The sequence below is a fragment of the Magallana gigas genome, chromosome 9 (genome assembly GCF_963853765.1).
Source record: "Magallana gigas chromosome 9, xbMagGiga1.1, whole genome shotgun sequence".
Lineage (NCBI taxonomy): Eukaryota > Metazoa > Mollusca > Bivalvia > Ostreida > Ostreidae > Magallana > Magallana gigas.
Window position 1 is genome coordinate 34,687,091 of NC_088861.1, and position 24,355 is coordinate 34,711,445.

Consider the following 24,355-nt stretch of genomic DNA (forward strand, 5'->3'; position numbering starts at 1 on the left):
TAGATTTTAGTGTCCATCCTCATTGGAGTTGATTCATTTGGCTTGCATGTGACACATTTTCAGTTTACAACCCACTAAGTTATCTGTAATAAAACAAAGAACCTGTTACAACTAATACACCTTTCCATCCCCTATTTAATTAAACTGTCTTGCAAACTCATACAGTAAAGTATTTTACTGTTATAATTCATTAAATATAGGTGAAAAAAGTTGACTTTTTCAAGCAATATGGTACAAATAGTTGATTTTATGTGAATACAACATTAATTATCAATATATAGAATAATAAGGAAGACTGATCAATTATTCACACAAGATACATTAAAACATGTACTTGTATACTACATGTACCAAAATACATGTAGCTACCATAGTCTATACATGTAACTATGTTAATACATTTTTCATTAAAAGTTTGTTATTGTCCTTGATGCACAAACACTATTTACACTAAGCAATCACGTATAAATTTTCTTTGTCATGTTTAAACTATTATTTAAAATGTTGTGTGCATTGACATGTTAATCCGAATTTTCACGAAGATCTACAGCATCCGCTATTTTTCCCGTTAAAGAAATGTTGCTAGTAGAAAATAAGAAACCAGTAAAAGTTGTCATTTACCATGATAATGAACTAAATTAACACTTCTATAATCGAGAAACTAAAATCCATAGTCGTCTCACCTCAGCTCCGTAGAAATATTGGATGTAAACAATGTAAACAAAATACCGTTTTTACCTCATTTCGTAAGAGAGTCATATCAAAGGGAGGTAATTAGAGTAAAACTTGCACGTTTCCAGGTGTATAAAATCGGTATTTATTTATAAACGGGTGACTTGCCTAAAGTTTTTTTAATTGATTCTTCTAGAACAAATGTCATTATATAAATATGTGGTGTTAGTTAACCTTGACATGGTTGTAGAATTTTATAAAAGTGCACTGAATTGACTGGTGTTTGCATGCAAAATTAACAAGATAAAACAGGTGTAAATATCAAAGGATGAAGTAAATGTAAATTCTAAATGATGTTTAAATTACAGCAAAGTGTTTTGTAGTATAAAAAAATATTGATAGAGTTTTAAGATGATTTAACATAATATTGTATTTGTATATACAAAAATTTTCATGTTAAAATGAAGTAAAAATCAGTCAGTCTAAAAGCACGTGGTTTCCATAGTAACAGCACAAATAAAAAAAATTACCCAAATATTTTTAATACAATCTTTATTCTGATTATCTTTATATGTGTTTTTATCATTATTGTTTTTATGTCACTTTCCATATTTTTCACAAAATGCTCGATGCTTGCTGATTTTGACTCTTAATCAAAACAATTTTGAAATGATTTTTTTTGTCAGGCACGTTGTCCTTGTAGATACATGTAATTAAAACATTATTTAATATGTCTTATTTTTCTCTCTTCTTTTAATCTCACACACATTCGTGTCTCGTTCCAGTTGTGCTCTTTGACGCATTGCGGCTTCTCTTTCATGTAGACGTTTTTCGGCATCTATGTACATCTCACTGTTGTAACATTCACCATTGTTATATTCTACATTGTTAATAATCATTGACAACAATTCTTTTACTTGTTCATCTCCCTTTTCGCCCTTTAGTTTATTATTGATTGCAATGACTCTTCCATCACATTTACCAATATCAGCTTGAAGATTCAAGGGAAGGCTTTTGATATGATCTTCTAAGCTCATTTCCTTGGAATCAAAATAATCTTCTCTTGTAAAAAGGATAATTAAAAACTTGTAGATATCATCTCCAAACAATTTTTCGAAATACGGAATGAAACTGGGCTCGTCGTCAGTGTAGTTTGTATTACTCAAGACCAAAACAATAGCATGGGGACCAGGCGACGTGATGCATATAGATTTTAGAATTTCTTTTTGAATCTTCGCATTAGTGTATGGTGTGTCAGATTTACATACACCAGGGGTGTCAACAATAAAAAAATTTTGGTCGAAACGGGCGGCACGTTTTTGCACACATTCACTTGTGACAAACCATCTCCTCGAGTGATTTTGTCCTCTTCCAATAATTGTATTTACAGTGGCACTTTTCCCGGATCTACTTTTACCAATTAGCACCATTCTAATTTCTTTGCCTTTCCAACGATGTATACCTAATTTTAAGAAAAAGTAGTAATAAGTAAATTTTTAAGCGTGATGATTTGGGTTAACACATTTAAAATACAACTATCAATGATTGGGCTGCTCAAAGTATTCTTTATTTTGTTCCTTAATAATATTTAAATGAATAGCAAATTATGCCTATGAATGCTCTAAATGTTTAGGGACGAATTACAACTTAATTCCAAATCTTAGTATAGTGACAAAGAATTTATCGAAAAAATTTATTTTGTTATGTATGTAGGTTTACATGTAAAAGCATATTTGGCACGCGCAAGTGTTCTTTTTTTATTCATATCATAGATATACATGTACATGCAAAAAAATAATAGTATTGTTTGTTCTTTATTTAGTATATAGTTTCTTTAACTGAGAATAGGGAAAGTCGACGGTGGAATTGAAATTGTATTAGTCTTTATTGCATTTTTGTGACGTTTAGATACAAATTGCAAACTTACCATGATATATAGCTATTATATATAAAATTGTGTGCGGTTTTTCTGTTTTACAATTATCTTAAAAGGAGTACAAAAAAAGACGATATTAAAATTAACATCAATTAAAATTAGTGCTCCACAAAGACTTTAAATCATTAGTTACCAACCGACATCACATTTAAGCAATAAATACTGTTGCTGAATTAAGATTGAATAGGTGGTTTTATTTTTACCGACGTATACATAAACATGTACATGTATGTATACTTTAGGGTGTTCCAAACTGTATTTTACCATTTGAAATTTGTGTTAATCAAATATTATTTTGCCAACACTTGTTAATTGTGACTAACAAGGAAAAATCGTTCAATGTTTTGAAAAAAAGTATAAAATTTCCGGAAAGAGTTGCGCGATCCCGAATAACAATTTTTAAAATAATTTTTAAATGAATCTGTCTTCTCAATTTGTAAAAATTCACCACATGAATACTGCACAATGTAACATAAATATTTTAAAGAAGAACACAATTAAAACCAGAAATCCTGTTAATGGTTAATCACACGTAATGCAAATGCACCGATCATTATATACTTTGAAATTAAAACGTTGTAAATGTTTGAATATGTTCGATCATATGCAACACCCACAGGATAAAGCTGTGCATTCTAGTCACTTGTGTGTTAACTAAGAGGGTTGGTATCACTAAATTACTTTTCCCTAGCACCTGATAATATACAGTGCTGCTATCGTGAAAGTTGACAAAACTATCCTATCCTATATCCTGTATCTTGCATCCTATCCTGCAAATAAGCTCTATCCTATCCTATCCTATCCTATCCTATCATATCCCATACCTTCAAAATATATGAATGCAAGTTAAATGAAACGAAATTTAAGAATTAAATGATTTTATCAATTAATGTAGTACTTAAAAAAATTAATAAAATCTTAAAACCGAATATTCTTCGAGCGGGATAACTTACTTACCTGTGCTACGGTAAAATTAAATCGTACGCGGGATGGACACAATAACGTATACAAACAGGTAAGCGATTCGATTTTTGATTTTATTTTATTTATTCATAAAAAAACCCAGATAAATAACTTCGATGCACTTATTGAGGAACTGTTTAGTCACATATTTTTATCAAGGTGTTTTCTTATCACATATAACTGAGCGTAATTATCATTCACTCAAACTCAATAAATGAGTGCAAATACAAGTGGGTATTGGAGGAAAAATGAAACAGTGTCCTCATTGGTGAAATATTGTTTTTTCAAAAGATTAATATATAACATTTATTTTTCTCAATTTTTTTTAACATCAGAGAAAGCATATTTTTGTGAGCTCAGTTCAAAGATTGACCATTTTTCTGTGACTAAAGTGCCAGGAAATATCCGTTACTAGTCCACTCGTGGCTTGTAGATTCTTCAAAGAAACATAAAAAGGAAAGGATCCTAATAAATTTTATTTTTAATATAAAGTACATAAAATAGCTGAAAACCAATATTAGGCTTTTACTGATAATTCCGATTAATTTCCATCTACTGTCAGCTAAAAGAAACGACCCGAATATGTTTTTTTACAAAATCAAATGGCATGTCATATAATCTTATCATACAAACTATTTCATATTTGATAGACAGAGACTAAAACTACAGGTTTGCTAAAATTATATTCATTTAACTAACACTAAAACATCTAACAGTTTAAGCAAAATAAAAAGCATTGATAAATTTTTCAAACAGAGATTAAAAAATAGTACCTCTATTGTAACGAACATTACAGAATTAAACAATTGTTATTTCAAAATTATAAACATATTTAAAATGTCATCTTGCATAGTATTTATGTTCATCCTAGAAATACAGTGACTGATACTAATCCTATTTTTAATTAATATTGATACTAATATTGATACTGGTGGATATATATCGATTTTATGTTCATTTGTGTATGAAGTATTGCACAGAAATAAGTTACGGTTCATAAATTTTAAAATAAGTTTAATTTCTCAAAGCACGTGTTTTGTTTTTGGAAAATATAGTACACTTTCGATTAATTCATTACAAAGATATCTATTAGAAAAACCCAAAATTGTTTGTTATATAACAGAGACCAGTGTTGTAATTTTCGTTACAATTAGCAAAATGTATCAATTTAATTAAATTCTTCATGAAACTTTTTGTTTCTTGTAAATGATGAAACATTTAAAATAGAAGTAGCAACTTAAACATCAACAAAACCATATTAGCTTAGATTAACAAATTTAAACTGTTTTTGAATCAACTTTAGGAAATGTCCGTTACCTAAAGATTATCGAGTTTTTTTCCCAAAGTTCGTTATCGATTAGAAATAATCTTTCAGACTTTCCCAAGGGTTTTGAATCTTGATTTGGCCATATTTTCTGTTAACAAATTAAAAATTTTCGCCGTTAATCATTTCCTTTAGTGTGAAAATGTCAATAAAATGTTCAATACTTTCGTATGAAATGTACGTTACTCTAGTTTACAAGGATATAATTTGAAGATACTGCAGTATGCTCACGTATTTCCTATTGATAAGCATAACATATAATTTCAAAAATATATAAATATGTGTTTATACAGGTTTTTTTACAGCCTTTATTTATACGTTTGGTATTTTGTGTTTTAAACGGTGAATTATATTTGTAATTATATATGTGCATTTCCTACGTTGATCTACGATGCTATTTATGAGATAAATCCCACTTAAGTAGCACGAAATTAATCAAATATGATACTAAAATAAGAATGTGTGTATGATTTCAATTTAAAGCTATTTATAATTTCAATATTTGTTAAAAATTACAATGCTTGTCTATTGAAATGTTCGTTACAATAGGTAACGGACATTTCATTCTTTTTTGAGATATACTACAACGATATCAATAAACATAAGGATTGTTTAAAATATTAGAACTGATCAACATGACTTTTATTTTATGTACCCATTTAAAATTGTTCGATACACATAATATAAACTAATAAATCCTTATCAAAGTGTATGCAACTCACGAGTATGACGTATAGATGGTTTTAGCCGGAATCATGCTGTCTAACTGCCATTGGCACTAATAGTGGATGTTGATGAACCAACAATTTGTCATGTGTTATATTAGCATCAAACAATTTGAGCTAAGATTGAAATTACAAAGGGAATCTTGAAATACCGTAACGAACATTTCGGTAACGAACATTTAGTAACCAACATTTACCTGCATAGGCGGCTTCAAATTAAAATTGTAGTGTTAATCAAAGACAGTTTTTTGATGGCAACAAATACTATCGTATGTTCAATATTCACTTTGAACAGTTGTTGCATTTACTTCCTCAGTTTCGGCAGTAACGAACATTACAGTCTTAAATCTACGCTCAGACTTTTTTTGTTTTTCGTACTGACATGATTAGACAAAAGGAATTACAATAAATGTTTTAACATTTATGTGGACAAAAAGACCTCGCAATGTTCTTAATACGATTTTTGTATTTTTTAATAGAATTTGCAACTCTTGCGATGGTTATATATCTAAAGTAACGGAGATTACACCGAAACTGGAGACAATGTTCAAATTAAAATAAGTAATTCTTGGACTAGTGAAATTAACTTATTGTCTTTTAAATTATTAAATTTTCTTACTGAAAAATAATATGCAGGAACTTATTCCGCACATTGTCCAGATAATATGGCAAAACAGTCTCTTCAAAATGAAATTCCAAAATGGCGACAGTAACGAACATGTCAGTTTGAGCACTTTATATAGATTTCTCGCTGGAAATAAACACATTCCACTGATCTTTTTATGTGTTTTGGAAACACTTATGGACTAACTTTGTATTACAAAATCAATTACAATTCTGCTGATTTTGATTTTTTTGTAATCTCATGGCGACATTAATTGCACCCATTTATTGAGTTTGAGTGATTATTCGAGCGATTCGTTCGGCGATAAATGTAAACACAATCTAGAAATAAATAATTCCTTTAGGAATTTTATATCGTTTATAGTTAAACCACTCAGAGTTATTTTTAAAGTATAAATTCTTAAGCATATATAGCTTGCTAACATCTATTAATTCGATATGTTCAAGTTAATATCGGAGAGAAAACCACACGCCTGCCGTTTACCTGATGGATTATTTTAATATTTTCTTTGATATTTTATTTAACTTAACTAAATTAAGTATCATAATAACAAAAAGTTGACTTTATCTTGATTATTTAGCACAAAATTAGCAAAAATGTTTAATGTTGTTAAAGATAGATAACTCTTACGTAGAATTCATACGCCTGCCGAGGAAATCTAGACGCCTGCCGTTTATTTGATGGATTATTTTACTTTTTTCTTTGATATTTTATTTCTTTTTACTAAATAGATGATAATAGATATCAAAAGTTGATTTTATATTAATTAATTAACACAAAATAAGTAAAAAAAAGGGGTAAGCTGGTAGCTCTTACGAAGAAATCATACGCCTGCTTAGAAAATGTATACGCCTGCCGTTTGTGTGATGGATTATTTTAATTATTTCTTTGATATTTTAGTTTACTTAGCTTAATAAACGATAATAGAAATAAAAACTTGACTTTAAATTCATCAATTAACACAAAATTAGTGAAAATCGGGAAAGTAGATAACTCTTACGCAGAATGCATACGCCCGCCGAGAAGAGAACACGCCTGCCGCTTACCCGGTGGATGATTTTAATTTTTTTATTTATATTTTATGTTTTCTAACTTGATAAATGATCAGATTAGTTAAAAATTTACCACATTTTTTAATTAAAACAACATGAGAAAAAACCATGGGTAAATATAGGCGGAATCCATACGCCTACCGTTTACCTGAAGATGATTTGATATTTTTCTTACGTTAGTATTTTATTTTACTGTACTAAATAGCAAGCATATATAAAAAGGAAAAAAAAAGTGCAAATGGCTTAAAAATAAAGGGAGAACTCTTATGTAGAAATCTTACGACTGTCGATTTAATATGCACGCTTGTCATTTTATTTATGTCATTTTTATTTGTATAAAATAATTTATGAATATAATTATATAGACTTAACATTTTGCCTTATAATTATGTTCATAACTTTACTTATTGCTGCTATTGATTCATCATATTATATGAAGTCGGGTGATACGAGTATGATATAATATGTATGTCATCCCTTTTAACTTTGACAAAGTTTTGTTTTCTATCAGAATTTAATATTTTGATTATTACGCCTGTCACTGAAGCGTTTTATGATAGAAATACAGGGTAAGATTTATCAACACGTCTATAGATACGAAACGCCCAAGGAATATACATGTGTACGCTTTTACGCTTGTCGAATACCTATATTATTGCCTGATATGATTTTTTCATTATTTTTTCTCTTCAGTCAACTGTGTACATGATCATAGAATAAGAATTAAATAAAACTGTCTGTGTTGTAAAGAGGGATACTATTAATCAATATCACAACTTTTCGCCTAACGCAAAAATTGATAATCTGGTATTTTCAAACAATATTTCATATTTCATTTAACTTTACCAAGTAAACGAATAAAGACACAACAATTAGATATCAATGATATTAAAACGTAACACGAAACGTGTGCATCAAGTATATTTTTTTCAGGGGGGGGGGTTAGTATTTAGGTTTGTCCCGAGGGGGGGGGGGGGTTGTCGAGGCAAATTTTTGGTGATTTTACTAGTATGTAAAAAAAAAATTATTTCCCAAGGGAGGTGGGGACTCCATCACCCCCACTTCCGTAGGAAATTTGAGTTTTACCGAGGGGGGGGGGGGGGTAACTCTACCCACCTCCCCCCGAGTAGATCAACTCATGAAAAGAATGAGTGAAAATCATTTACAAGGCCAAAGAAAAATTCTTAGATATTTTTCGTATGAAACGAAGTAAAACTTTTCTATTATAATTACTTCAGTTAATAAACTAAAAAATACATTTGAATGCAGCTTTTAAAAGTAAAACGAATGCATGTACTCGTACTTTAACGTCGTTTTACTTGATGGCTTGTCAGTTCAAAACTGTATGAACTATGATCGATTTTTTTTTTAAAGAAATAGAGCAGAAAATACATTGTAGATGTTATTTTAATCTGTGTTTTTAGCGATACTGCTTACGTTTATGTAATTTTTTTTTATTTTCCACATGTTTACTTATGGAAGTGAACACTGGATGATGAAGGGGAGTACTTTTTGTCGATAAAAAAAATCATTAGGGTTTTTTTTTCATATAAGAAATACATGTAAATTACAGTATGTTGTAAGACATTCTTTAAAGAAGCAATTTTAAAAGCATTTCTTTGAGATAATTACAGTAATTATATTATAGATGGGAAAAATTGCCTTTAAATAGGAATTACAAGTTTTAAAAAAAAAACATATGTCCAAGAGAAGGGGGAGGGGGGTTCGGACCCCCCCCCCCCCTGGATCCGCCAATGAGTTATACTAACATTGTTAGCAAGAACATTGATATTGAAATATCCCAATCTACAACAGCTAACTGATCACAAGGGTCGATCTATAATAGTGTTCCACGATCTTATGGTCTATAGACCAATCCTGTTTTAAAGTTTTTCTAAATACTGGATAAAAAATCATGTTATAAAATTGTAAACCAACAGAAATGGTGATACCAGTGGTTACATGGGCGTCGGAACCAGGGGGGGGGGGATGAGGCCCCCCCCCCCACTTTTTTTGCTAAGTTACCGTAGACCTAACCAATGGGCACATAGCCTCATAGAGGGTTCAGCCCCCCCCCCCCCCCCCACTTTTTCTCGCAAGAAAGATAATTTTTGCGAAATTTACAATGAAAAGATGGAAACTTTGAAATATTGAGATGTTGGAGTCACAGGTATAATAGCCCCCTCCCCCCCCCCCCCCCCCCCAGATTAGGAATTTCAAGATTTGTGGGGGGGGATTTTGGTAGGTAAGAATATTTTTTGTTTAACTATAGTCCCCCCCCCCCCCCCCTATGGATTAGGATTTTCATGATTCAGGGAATTGGGGATTAGGTTTTTGGGTTTTTTTCCTTGTCAAGATTTCAGAGGATTAGTTTAGCCCCCCCCCCCCCCCCCCCCCACTTTCAATTTGCTTCCGACGCCACTGCTATATACGGAAACCTTTATGAGAAAAGAGAGTGCTTTAGAAACGTGGCGTGTTCATACGTGTATATATAGTTGTTTGCGTGTTAAAGCAAGAAATTAAGCTGTTTTCTTGCATCTCTATCACTCTCCCTCTATCTTTATCTCCTCTTCTTCTTTCACTTCCTCTCTCTCTCCTCTCTCCGTCTTTTCCATCCACTGCCCTCTTTCTTTCTCTCTTCATAAACGGAAACAATTCAAATATCAAAGAGAAAAAATACTAATAAATGTAGTTGCACCTGCGTTCAACTGTTCTAGTACATGTATTTTTCAATAAAAAAAAAATTCAATGAAATATGGAGAAAACTGCAGCGAGTCGGTAAGCGTAAGACATTCACATTCCAAATGTTCGACATCTGAACGTGGTGGTTTTTTCGGTTTTAATTTATTTCATGAGTAAAAATTTCTGAGTCAAAAATGAACGCAATATTCTATGCAGATCGGTTGTCTTTGAACTTAATGAACGTAAACTATCTTCCCGACAATTTTTATATTAATCAACCATACTGACTATAATTAATCGTAGGTCGTGGAGGTTTTGATAAAAAAAAAAGAATAATGCATGCATTCGTTATTATTGATTCTTCAATGAATATAAACATACGATACGGCTTACAATATCATTCACTTCACTATCCCTCAAACAGTTTCACTCACAGTTTTGTTAATAAAAAACGGGACCACAATCTGAACATGCACATACAGATTAATGTATTTTTATCTCATTTTATTACAAATCATGTACTAATAACAAAATAATTTACTCATTATGTTCTTTGCTATAATATTTTGGGCGAATCGGGGTTGGGGCTACATGTCCAAAGATAACTAGTGATCGTTGCTCTACTGATACACGTGTATACATACACGTGTTAGTTTCTTGTGTATTCTGTGTGAATTGAACGGTTTTTTGTCTCTTAAGAAACAATAGACCTTACCTACCTGTATATTGGAAGACGACCGTGAAGCACACACCTTGTACACAAGCCACCCTTCTCTCTCTCTCTCTCTCTCTCTCTCTCTCTCTCTCTCTCTCTCTCTCTCTCTCTCGTGTGTTTTAGGTGACTGAGAAAAATAGTTATGAACGAGTCGATCTACCTAAGTATGTCTTAAGATACTATGTATAGCCTTTGAACTTGCACCTAGTTATCAACCCAAAAGTATTATTAAAACCTTGCAGTCCACTTTAATTATTCCAACTGATAGAGCAAGGTTGCCATGTCATGGTTTCTGACTCTTATATTTGTATTTTTTATGTATCTATATGAAATTGAAGAATACTACCATTTTATCCTTATATATGTATATATCATGTACAAGCACTTAATAAAAAAAACCTATTTCTGATTAATAAGCCATCAGTTTTTAATTGGTCAGACTTACGTCTCTTCATAAAACGTGTGTAGTCCATTCATAACCGTAAACATTGAAACATTTGTGTTACTATATATCTTCGAGAAGCTTATAAAATATTCAGAAAAACAAGACTTATTTTGTAGGGGAAAATATCATTCATTATTATTATTTACGAGACAGTCCAGGCTTATGACCAAGAATATTGACATAATTTGAATCACTTTACAACGTTAATCATTAAACCAGGGTTCTTTTTTTTTCTCCATTGAAAACTGAGACCATAAATCGTAAAGTTTTAACCCGGTCACATTTTCATCAGCTTGGAAAAATTAAACGAACTTAATATTGAATGATAACCTCAAAATAAAGCATATACTGAACATGTAGCTGTAATAATTATACCGGTATATTGATTGTGTTGAATATTGAATCAACCTAAAGAGTTCTACTTTGATTTGGTAATTGCATGCTCTATAAGTCTGCTTTTTTTCTTCTACGAACAGAATAAGTCATCACTGGAAGGTTAAGCGTGTATTGGGTTTCAAAAGTCTATAGTGGGGTATGATTGAGTCTATGTTAAATTTTCTTGATAGAAAAAGCCAGTTTTTTTTTAAATATTCAAACTGATACCCCCCTATCCCTTGAATGGAATAATTATCCGCTACACTGATATCATGCAAAGTAAAATGTTGCTACAGGCTTATGAATGTCCTGTGTAATACTTGATTCAGAATCTAGAGATTTAGATATAGTTTGGTGAACTAGGCAGTGAAAGTCTTGAGATGAAAAAGTTTTTCAAGATGTAAACAGTTACGAACATTGTACAGAACTAATTGTGTACGAAAATGTAAATGCACATTGCTTAAAAAGTCTAACATTTCCCCGTATACATTTACTAGAATTAATAATTTAGGAGCATAAATAATTATAAAATCTGGAAAGCTTACACAATTTAAGTACGCTAGCCTGTTTGTTTAAGAAATACATTATATAGCCTTCATACACGGATAAAGGTTATGCTAGTCCACTTCTCTAAAGAAATGAAATTGTCGAATTGCATCTTTTGAATTGATTGAGTTGGTGTAAATATTAATTTCCATTACATGTCTTGAATTTTGTATTTACATGTTCACCCAACACAGTATTTACAGTTTGACTCCATACGTATTTCTGAACTTAGTATAACAGTGCATTAATTATATATATTCACATCAGTATACTTTCCTTCTTATTTCAGACACCACTTTTAGATCGTATGGATATATAACATAAGATATTTTGATTATACGTAAAATACATGCATATTTTAAAGGTTCTTCGAAAAACTAGAGACCATGTTTTATCTTAAAATTCGAGCAGAGACATACAAAAGTCATGTACATATAACAGTACATATGTCCCTGATTCGAGTTTGTAATATATATCTTTAATTAATTGCAACAAAAGAATAAGGGTATGAAAACACTAATACAGTATAACGATAACTATGTAAAAAGCTGAAGTGTTTCAAGAAATAAAAATAAAAGACATGGATAAATGATTAAATCAGCAGGCTTACAACTCAGTGTCTCGGCAGGCGTAAGCAGGGTATGCTTACGCCTGCCGAGACACTGAGTTGTAAGCCTGCTGATTTAATCATTTATCCATGTCTTTTATTTTTATTTCTTGAAACACTTCAGCTTTTTACATAGTTATCGTCTTTGTCTTTGTCTTTGTCTTTGTCTTCTTTACAGACTTTGAACATTTTTAATACTATTTTTCATTAAACAGCGAATACTAAATAACCTTTTATTTCTTTTATCATGTATTTAGTTAGGAAACATAAAATATCCAAGAAAAAAAATTATCTATCAGATAACCGGCAGGCGTGTTCTCTTCTCGGCAGGCGTATGCATTCTGCGTAAGAGTTATCTATTTTACCGATTTTTACTAATTTTGTGTTAATGAACGAATTTAAAGTCAAGTTTTTATTTCTGTTATCAATTATTAAGCTAGGTAAACTAAAATATCAAAGAAATAATTAAAATAATCCATCAAATAAACGACAGGCGTATACATTTTCTTGGCAGGCGTATGATTTCTTCGCAAGAGCTACCAGCTTACCCGATTTTTACTTATTTTGTGTTAATTCATTATTATAAAATCAACTTTTGATATCTATTATCATCTATTTAGTAAAAAGAAATAAAATATCAAAGAAAAAAGTAAAATAATCCATCAAATAAACGGCAGGCGTCTAGATTTCCTCGGCAGGCGTATGAATTCTACGTAAGAGTTATCTATCTTTACCAACATTAAACATTTTTGCTAATTTTGTGCTAAATAATCAATATAAAGTCAACTTTTTGTTATTATGATACTTAATTTAGTTAAGTTAAATAAAATATCAAAGAAAATATTAAAATAATCCATCAGGTAAACGGCAGGCGTGTGGTTTTCTCTCGGCAGGCGTGTTTTCCCCGGCAGGCGTCGGCAGGCGTGTTTTAGTATGACCGCAGAAATATGCGTCCCTGTTATTGGGCATCGAAGAAATTATATGAAACGTGAAACAAAGTCTGTTTCTTGTATACATGTTTATCTTTTAAAATGCCGAATTTGTCGTTTATAAATTCAAGCTTTTATTACTTTGCAGACTTTAAATGAAGTTAATACATAAATCTATTTCTGACGTTGTCAAATGTTGCATCGAATTCTCGCAGTAACTCCGTACTTGCGCACAAATTGACAAAGATGTAGCGCCGACATTTTAGCGCGCATCAATGTTATCATGGTTATGCACCGCGTTCTTGATATAATAATTATTCTTAAATGGTTTAACTTGTAAAACGTATTAAATTGACATTAAAAATACATTGTTAAGCCAATTTTCGTTTTGCAAAATAACTCTGAAATTTAATTATACTCGAATCTGATTGGCTACAGGATGCAGGATAGGATAGGATAGGATAGGATAGGATAGGATAGAACTTAACTTTTATATTTCTATCATGTATCGTGCATCCTGCATCCTATTCTATCCTATCCTTGTCAACTTTCGGGATAGCAGCACTGTATAACAGACTCATTGGCAAAGTGCGTTCCTGTGATATTTTTTTTAAATATATACTTTTTTAACCAATTTCTACAAAAATTAATACATACGTGATTTCAAGTCGTTGATTTCTCGGTAAATTTTCATTTTTTTACCCTGCGTTAATTTAATTTTCTCAAGAGTATCATTCAAATCATCTTCGCTTAATTCAAGTAGCAATTTCAAATTCAGGTCTTGTTTTATAAATGTCTCTATGCATTCCCCAAATTCCAGTCGATGTAGCAATGATTCGATGGTTTCTTTTTCCATATAGAATGGTAGTTTGATTGGCTTGGAAACAGGTGCATCTGCAACTGTAAGATGATATTATTAGATAAGCACTATAAAACATGTTTTAGAAATTTATTGTCTCAAAAACTCTTCCTAAGAGGTACATGTTATATGCTACAATGTGTTGCATTTCTTTACATCGATTCGCATTTCTTTGCATCGATTCAAGTTAAGAAGTTAACATTATATAAATAGTGCATGTTTGGGAGGGTAACTGTTGAAATTGACACCCCGAGACAACCATTGTTAACCGACGCGAAGCGGAGGTTGACAATGGTATTCGAGGGGTGTCAATTTCAACAGTTACCCTCCTAAACAGGCACTATTTATTTTATTATACTGAATGTCTTAATTTTAAAGAAAATTGTACTGCTTTTACATAAAAATGAAGTGAATTCTACGGCGAACCGTACGCGCATAATATACGCGCAGGTGACAATTCGTTGTGTTACCCGTTGCCAAGTGCGTTGCTAACACTGAGGGTAATAGAACGGATTACCAACTGCGTCTAAACCAATCAGATTTCAGTATTTAATATGAAAGTATAATAATCTAAATTGTTTCACCTGTGACTCCCAGACCAATACTATGACGAGTTTTATATAAAAATTAAAACGAAGAATAGTTTGTCCTTTTCTCAGCAGCTACATTGCTTCAACTATATAAATTTGCAAGTATAGTCTTGCGGTAAAAGTTCTGAATTGCTGAATTTCTGCATCTCTTGATCTAAAATGGGGTCCAAAGATTTTGAAATTGTTTTTTTTTTATCACCTCCACATTTTACCCTTTTTGTGTTCAGAGTTCTAGATGAACAATTTTTAAAGAGAGACATGAACTTAGTTATTGTAATTTTGAAGAAAACGGGACCCACTCCTCTATTGTTTAAGTTACAATCTCATTTTAGTAAGCGCTTTGAAATCAGCACATCACCTACGCCCCGGCTGAGGTTTGACGTCAATACACGCAGAACCTTTTTTTCTAGCATTGAGATGCCAGCGCGCTAACCACATGGTCATATAAGCAAGCCAGAAGTATTGATTACGATGACGAAGGGATTGTATGTGCAACTTTTGCAATTGCAGTGAGCGTGGTAATTCTATAACAGTTGTAGTACTTCATGGTATAATTTATCTGCTTCTTGGAACACGCTTAAGGCTGGAGTTGCACTAGTTGCATTGTATAACGCTTTAATTTATTCAGATGGACGATTATATACGTGTGTTCATTCAAGTCTCCACATCATTTGTAAGAATTTGAATGTTAGTATTACCGTGACAGTGTATCCATGTATAGTTTAGTTTTTAGAACATTCGACCTCGTTGTACGTTGTAACTGTTGCTTCAAGCAGACAAAACGTCAAGCATCGCCTAGATTTTCATTTAGTCATGTAATTATTGTGTGCTATTTATCCTAAAAGTTATATTCTCAACTTTTTATACTAAGTCTTTTAAACATTAGGTTACATTAGGTTTGAGTAAAAAACAAGTCATATCATTACTTTTTGTTGATAGTGTTTGCTTTCAAAAATACCCGTTCCATATATAGCTAGTGCTTCAATCAGAGCAGAGGACACAGGTGTCCCATACAACCTTAATAAAGTGGGGACGATCGAACCCCTTATTTTTAATATTATCAAACCTGATATTTGAGAATGTAGCCCTTTCCTTGGAACACAGTGAGTTCAAAATTAAATCACTTGTTTTTTTTTTTTTATAAATTATACATGTACATCATAGCCACGGATATACATAATAAGAGTTTATGTTTTAATTTGATATTTTTTTTTTCAAATCATTTAGAGGAAAAACAAGCTGTTGTATTCTACAACACAGAAAAAATACCAACAGGACATTGATGAGTCGATGCCATCAAGCCATCAAAGTGTTCTATGATGTGAAATAAGGTCCCCAGAAAAGAAGTTATATCCTGTAAATTCCTAATTAAACGCGAGGGATTAATATCCACGTAAAATCACGAGAAGCCCGTCTCGCTAATTTTAAAATCTCGCTTTTAATTTTTCAAACATATGCAAAGTACATAAAACTATGGTAAAATGTTGGCAATCGATTTTTGTTCTCGCGATTTGATGGAAAACCGTTGAATCGAGAAATTAAGTACTCGCGTAAAATAAGGAATCAACAGTAATATATTTCGAAATTATTTTTTTTTTTCGTGTACTTAATCTTTGATTTATATGTTTTCTGAAAATCCCGTTCTTACTAAAGTTAAAATATTCACGTTAGAGATATATGGTTTAAAAAACTGTTTAGTACATAAAATTCCCCATATGCTTTTAGTTTCGACCCGCTTTTGAAAATATTTAAAAACATATACGCGTATAGGTACATTTTTCTCCCTAAGTCAACCAACTCAGAAAACACTGACAACAAATAAACTAGATGCTGTCATTAGACAGTAATACCCGCACCAAGTGTTTGCCCCTAAATAACACTGTTTTGTACCAAATAAATTAATTAAAAATGAAGGCCACATGCAAGCTCCAGTAATACATTTAAAAATTATAATTTTCATAACTGAAGGATATACATATGATAATACACATGAGCAGCACTTTATGTGCAATTTGGGGTTGAACTGTTTGCAGTGAATTTTCAGTTAATCAATAATCTTAATATTTCATGTCATAGAAAGTATAATGGTCTGTATAATTATTACAAACAAAATTAAAAATTAAATTATGCCCCCTCCCCGTGGCGGTTGTCGGTTTTTGTGTACCGACATGTACATCATCGTGTGCACAGATTTAAAGAAGGGGTTGGAGTGAGGGGTCCAGACCCCCCCCCCCCCCCCCCCCGCATGAAAATTCATTTATATCAATTGTAAAATTACCAAAAATACACTTTGGACCCCAATGCTCTTACAGTCATGTAAACGCTCTAAGCCATTGCGCTTCAATGTTAAGTAACATTATTTGGGGGGGTAAATATTTAATTAAAATTTAATATACTTTATTGTTTATCTCAATAGGAAGTATACATCACAATATGCAGGTGTCCTGCACCACCTTAAAGCTGTTATTTATTAATAAAATAGTGCAAGTGGATTTGAAGAATAGGTCATAAAAATACATGCATGTTACAAATAACTAATCTTGTCTGAAGTTACGTACACAACACAGGTCTTCAGGTCTCATTAGCGGGTACTAGTTTTACCCAGCTCTTCGATTGTATACATACATGTCATTACATACATGTCTGTGTTTTCCATATGCAGAAAAGGATTAGTTAAGATCCGCTAAAGGAATTCATTATTGTGTTTTAATTGGATTATCAATATGATGTTGAGAAATATAGGTAAGCATAATACATGAAGTAGCAGTAGCACAATATAATGAGATGCCAGCATACATAAGTTCTACTTTCACTTTCTAAATGTGATCTCCCTTTGACAGCATACTGTATCATCATCATTTAATATTTAAATAAGCTTATCATCGTTACCTATCCTATCGCATTTGTAAAGTTTCTGTCATTTTAGTTGCAAAAGTTATTTTTTTCATTTGTCAGACTTGCACTATTGAGTTGACCCCATATTGACCCTGTATAAACAACTTCTTATTAAATTTGTGTATTACATGTAAGTAAGTGTAAACACTTATCATTTTTATATGAGTTATAATAGGAAGGAAGGAGTATTTCTTTCTTAATGCATCAGTGAAATACAATGTAGGTCATGACCTTATGGGACTGTTCTGACCCCACGGAAAATTGAATTAAGCTATTTCTAAAATGTTAATGTGCATCAGGAGAGAAAAAGCAATCAACCAATGGTTTGAAATTTGCTACTGTACACATGTAAGAATGTATTAAGAAGAACCAGGTTAGATTGGGGGGGGGGGGTGAATGTGGAGTATAAACATTTATAATTTGAATCATTTATATATAACAGTTTATATTTGAGTTTGTTTGGGGGTGGGGGTTCCAAGTAATATATCTGACAATTTTTTAATGTAATTTAAAATAAGACTTAGCCATACTAAAGTCATGAACATGAATAGTATAGACCAAAACACAAACTAGTACATGTATATATTCATAGGAAGTATTACAAAACATAGATGATTGATCTATATCTTGGTTCTTAAATTGAATCATATATCATTTACATATTATATTATTGTTTCTTTGTTCAAGGCATTTCAGATTGTATGTAGGTAATGATCCCAAGTGCTCTTCCTGAAATTATCAAATATCATAAAAACCATTGAGATCCCCACCTTAATCCAAAGATATTATTCCTCCTTAGGTCATGGCGCATCAGATCATTATGGCATGTAAGTCATGACCCTAAGGGGTCATCCTTACCCCCTTAGAATCAGAAAGTGTCAATTATCTTTAGATTATTTATGTTTGATGATCCTATCTCTATTTAATCTTTATTATTAAGTCTCCCGAATGAAATTTGGAGACTTATTGTTTCTGTTCAGTTCTTAATACATGTATTTTGTATTCTTCTTTTTCTTCTTTTTCTTCTTTCCCGCTCTGAACTTGTTTTTCAGAGATGGCTGAACAGAATAGTACAAAACTCTAGGACAAGATAGGCCTGCATATCTGGTTTTGCACCCTGGTTTGATTTTTCTCATTTTGGGTTAGACAACCACTTTTCGGGGGGGGGGGGGTCTAACATTGAACCTTGTAGGAAGAATCATAGACTCTATTGTAAATGGTAACCCGAAAACGGACAAATTTAATAATATAGGGTTTTCATAATCATATATTGACTGCTACTGGCAATATATAGAGTGTATTAGATCTGACCCCTGGGGTCATCCCCCACCCCCCAGGAATTTGAAATTACCATGATATATCTCAGAAACAGTAATAATCATGACCCCTAAACCATATATCTTCATGTTTCTGATGTCAAGGAGGATCAAATGTTATGTAGGTCATGGGCCCTGTGGGTGGTCCTGACCCCCTCAAACTGGAAGTCCCTTAATATCTTCAAAACAGTTGAGATCCCCACCCTTAAACCATATATATTCTTGTTTCTTGTGTAAAGGGGCATCAAACGGTATGTAGGTCATGGGCCTCGGGGGTGGTCATGACCCCCCTCGAACAGGAAGTGCACGAATATCTCAAAAACGGTTGAGATCCCCACCCCTTAACCATATATATTATATTCTTGATCCTCAAAGGGCATCAAAAGGTATGTAGGTAATCGTCCTCAGGGTTGAATTTAATTTTTCAAAACCGTAATGCACATCTATGGAACAGTTTCTATCATATCCCAAGATATAATGTGTCTATCCATTTAATCATAAAAGGAGTTCTAGGATCTATGTTTTTTGGAAGTGATAAACGTCAATTTTCTGCTACTTTTTGACTCCCTGGATGAAATTTAAATTTTTAAAACCTTACTGCACATCTATAGAACAGTCCCTATCATATCCCAAGATATGATGTGTCTATCCATTAAATCATAAGAGGAGCTCTTGGATCTATGGTGTTTTTCTTAAGTAATAAACGTCAATTTTCTGCTACTATTTGACTCCCTGGATGAAATTTGAATTTTTAAAACCTTACTGCACATCTATAGAACAGTCCCTATCATATCCTAGGATATGACGTGTCTATCCATTAAATCATAAGAGGAGCTCTTGGATCTATGGGTTTTTTTTAAGTGATAAACGTCAATTTTCTGCTACTATTTGACTCCCTGGATGAAATTTAAATTTTTAAAACCTTATTGCACATCTATAGGGCAGCCCCAATTATATCCCAAGAGATGACGTAGCTACTCCAATAGTTGTAAGAGGAGTTCTGGGAACCATACTTTTTTTGCAAAAAAACGTCTTTTTTTGATCCCCACTGATCCCTTAATAAAAACAAATTCTGGAACCTGATCACACCTCATAATGACACCCCCAATCATATTCTAGAAGATCATTTGGCTACTGACGTTTATCACTAAAAAAACCCAACATAGATCCAAGAGCTCCTCTTATGATTTAACGGATAGACACATCATATCTTGGGATATGATAGGGACTGTTCTATAGATGTGCAGTAAGGTTTTAAAAATTTAAATCACATTGTTCTGACTCATGAGTCTCATCCGATTCTGAATCTACGGTCTGATCATTCTCGTGTTTATACTGCTGATCATCAATGGTCTTAGCTCTTATACGTCTTTGAAGTTTTGCTAGGGGAATATCCTCTTCGTATGAAGATCCTTGTCTTTCCCATTGTTTGGACTGTATAGCTCTTTCTAATGGCTCTGGTTGCGTGTCTTTGTTTTTCGACGATGATTCATCTTCTGGTGGCAACACATACTTAGTCTTCCTTATAGTTCTTCCACCATCTTCGGTAGTTTGTGAAAGGGGCCAGTGCTAAATGTCTGCCAGTCTTAATTGTCGTGCATGGCATTTGGTGGTTAATACAGTCAATTGATCCCTCACCACGAAACTAACTGGTCCTTTCTGCTCTATGATTCGATAATATGGTAGCCACTTTTTATCTAACTTATTTTGTCTTCTGTTGTTCTTAAGGTAGACAGGGTCACCTACCTGAAAATTTTCGTCTTTGCTTTTCTTATCGGCCTGAGCTTTCTGTTTCTTCTTGGCTTCCTTCATATTACGATGTACTAGCAGGAAAGATTTATGTTGTTCTTGAAAGGCGATTTTGTGTTGATCTTCTCCCGCATATCTCCTTCGAGGTTTCATTAACGTATCAAGAGGTAATACGACATCTCTGTTGTTCATAAGGTAATATGGGAAAACTTCGACGAATCGTTAGGATGGAAACGAATGGCTGCCAACGTCTAATTAAGATGAATATCCCATGTTTGAGCGTTGTCTGTTATTTTCTTTGCCATCACTTCATGAAGAGTTCTATGAAATCTCTCTACTTTACCATTACCTTGAGGACTGTAATAAGATGTTTTGATATGGTTGATGTTCAATTCTTTTAAGGTTTCTTCCACTTTCTTGTTTACATTTTCTATTCCGTTGTCTGTGAGGATTTGAAGAGGACAGCCATATCTTGGATATATTTCTTCTAAGATAAGATGTACTGAAGCGGGCAGCTTACTACTGTATTTTTGGTTAGAGTTATTCCCCTTTGATTTATTGATTTTTGATAATTTAATTAATGTTTCCAATAAATACCAATTAGTGTGATGATTATTTGTTGTACAATAATAAATATTCAACATAAGTAAGTTGTTATGTATAAGTAGTTTTAGATTAGGTTGGATTAGTTTGTTTATTTTTAATTTCTAATTTTTAGATACTATGAATTATTTTTAGGCCGGCACATATATAGGGACAGTGTCAAATGCGTTACGAACAACGACTGTTTGGGGTTAAACTTGAACAGGTACGGCTAGATTGAGTGTGCGGACATCCCTGCTCTTTCTAATCTTCGTGTGATTTAACCTACGATACAGAGTGTGCGGTCATCCCTGCTTTGTATCGCATTAATACAAGTGTGCGGTCATCCCTGCTTGTATTGGTGGTGGTTGCGGCGGAGCACTAGTGTGTGGTCATCCCTGCTGGTGTTCTGGCCTTTCTAGCGCAAGTGTGCGGCACTCCCTGCTTGCGTTAGGTTGCGTTGTTGGCGCAAGTGTGCGGTCATCCCTGCTTGCGTTAACGTTGGTACCTGTTCAGTTGCGTAGGTGTGTGGTCATCCCTGCCTGCGTAACGTTGAGTCCCTATATATGTGCAGGAGCGGTGATTAAAGCCTGCACTTGTAAATATTGGCAGCAATCAGGGCTATCCGATTCTATCTCGGGTACGGGCCCGCGGGGGATCACAGGCAGTGACCCCCTTGCACGTTACATAAAATTTGGTGGCAGCGGTGGGATACCCTGCAATTGCTGCGGAAAGAATGGAAGACGTCGACAAAGAAATATCGTTCTTGGAGGAGAAGATCGCAGAGATGCGTGAGCGCAGCGACATCCTGAAGACCTCAACGCCAAGACCCGCTGCAAGCAGACATTCTGGGGTAGACACCTTGCGCAGAGCTTCGGATACTTCTCAGAAGAAAGCAGAGCTGTCTTTGCGCACTGGTCACACGACAGCTTTACATCTTGAAGATGCTGCTGCTGCGTATGAAACGGGGGCTTATTCCGGACTTCGCTCTAACAAGAGAACAGAAGCGCACCCGCGCAGCAACGACCAGTTCTCTGATTCCTATGAGCTCTACGAAGAGTCAGAGAGGAAAGTAGAAAGCAGCATCAGGCATAGGCCATTTGCTAGCGGCTCTGGTGCCGCGCACAAGCCAGATCTGAATTGGCAGGCCGACTCGCTCTTACCCGGCGTGACGCGCAGACGATCTCGGGTGAGATTTGAAAGCCCTGCAAGAGGAAATGAGACAGACAATGCCATTGCCAAGCAATCTATCAAGCCAGCTACATATGATGGAAGCGGCCCTTGGCTTGATTACCATGCGCATTTTGAAGCATGCGCCGACATCAACGGCTGGAGTTATGCCACTAAAGGTTTATACCTGGCAGTTTCCTTGCGTGGCAATGCACAGGGAGTCTTGGGAAATATGCCAAGAGGTACAAAACCTGATTTTGATTCCCTCGTTCAAGCTTTGGAGGATCGGTTTGCGCCGCCTAGCCAAACGGAGCTCTATAGAGTCCAGATGAGAGAAAGACGTCAAAGAGCCAGTGAGACTCTTCCCGAGCTAGGCCAAGCCATTCAGCGGCTCGCCTATTTGGCATACCCTACTGCCTCTGCGGAGATTAGGGAAACGTTGGCCAAAGACCAATTCGTAGACGCACTGGTAGACTCGGAGATGCGCATTCGCATAAAACAGTCCCGCCCCAGACATCTGAATGATGCAATTCAACTGGCCGTGGAGCTAGAGGCATACAATAAAGCTGAGAGAAAAGGCTATGCTCGTCCCACTGCCCCAGATCCAGAAAATGATACATTGGCCAAGACGATAGATGCTCTCAACGCAAAGATAGACTCGCTACAGTTAGAGGTGAAGTCTTTAAAGAGACAAGGTGGGGGCGATGCGCAGTTAAGGCCCAGAGCGCAGGAGCAACAGCAATTGTGCTATTATTGCAGAAAGCCAGGTCATATTCGGAAAGACTGTAAGGGCTACAGAGATAACAGACTGAGAGAGAATTCTACCATTAGTAGTGAAAGCGGGAATCGAAGATATGGAAGGAGAGCTGAGGCAAATTCTAATCAGATGCAGAACAAGACTAATGGGACAGCCTCCATTGGCGCAAACACCGTGGGTTCAGACGCTGGCTTGTTTTTAAAGATGGAGATATGCGGTGTAGTGGCCAAACTTTTGGTAGATACTGGAGCTACCCTGACCCTTATATCTACGGACTTGCTGTCCAGGGTTTCAGATAATGACAAACCAGTGTTAAAGGACATGAAGCGACAGATTCTCGATGCAGGTGGTAACTGCCTTCGCATTCGTGGTAGAGGCAACTTCCCAGCCAAATGCAGTACACTCAACACAAGAATTGAACCTGTCGTAGCTGATCTAGGTCTAGATGGGATCTTAGGCCTCGACTTCTTTGAGCGACACAGCTGTTGCATAGATATACAGCGAAGCATCTTGACCATTGATGGTTTTCCCCACACTCTCTTGAAGGAGGGAATATTTGGATGTTATCACGTTGTTGCAGTGAACACAGTAACCATTCCGGCAAACCAAGAGGTGCTCATTGGTGGAAAGGTATGCATTGAGGAAGGCCAAAACATTGGGAGTCAAGACTACTTGGTTGAGCCTAACGAGAAATTTGTTGCCTCAGGTACCCTAGTTGGAAGAACCTTAGTGAAAGGAAACAGCATTGTGCCAATCCGCGTATTAAACATAGGACCAGAGCAGCGCACCATATACAGTGGAACGCATGTGGCTGAATTGTCCTTCTGTCGTCCTGTGCAGA

At 34.2% G+C, this 24,355-nt stretch overlaps 1 protein-coding gene across 2 annotated transcripts in view; it reads right to left on the bottom strand.

Moving 5' to 3' along the window:
* Positions 1–1,214: 1,214 nt before the first annotated feature.
* LOC117685774 (uncharacterized) overlaps positions 1,215–24,355 on the bottom strand; it is a 71,822-nt gene continuing 48,681 nt past the window's right edge. Inside the window, exons 7-8 of one of the 2 annotated variants that reach the window (XM_066071712.1) lie at positions 14,254–14,496; positions 1,215–2,134 (exon numbers count right to left, since the gene is read on the bottom strand). In XM_066071712.1, coding sequence (XP_065927784.1) covers positions 1,398–2,134; positions 14,254–14,496 — 980 coding nt within the window. In that variant the 3' untranslated portion in view covers positions 1,215–1,397. The remainder of the gene's footprint in view (positions 2,135–14,253; positions 14,497–24,355) is intronic. The other variant, XM_066071714.1, reaches the window with a different exon arrangement.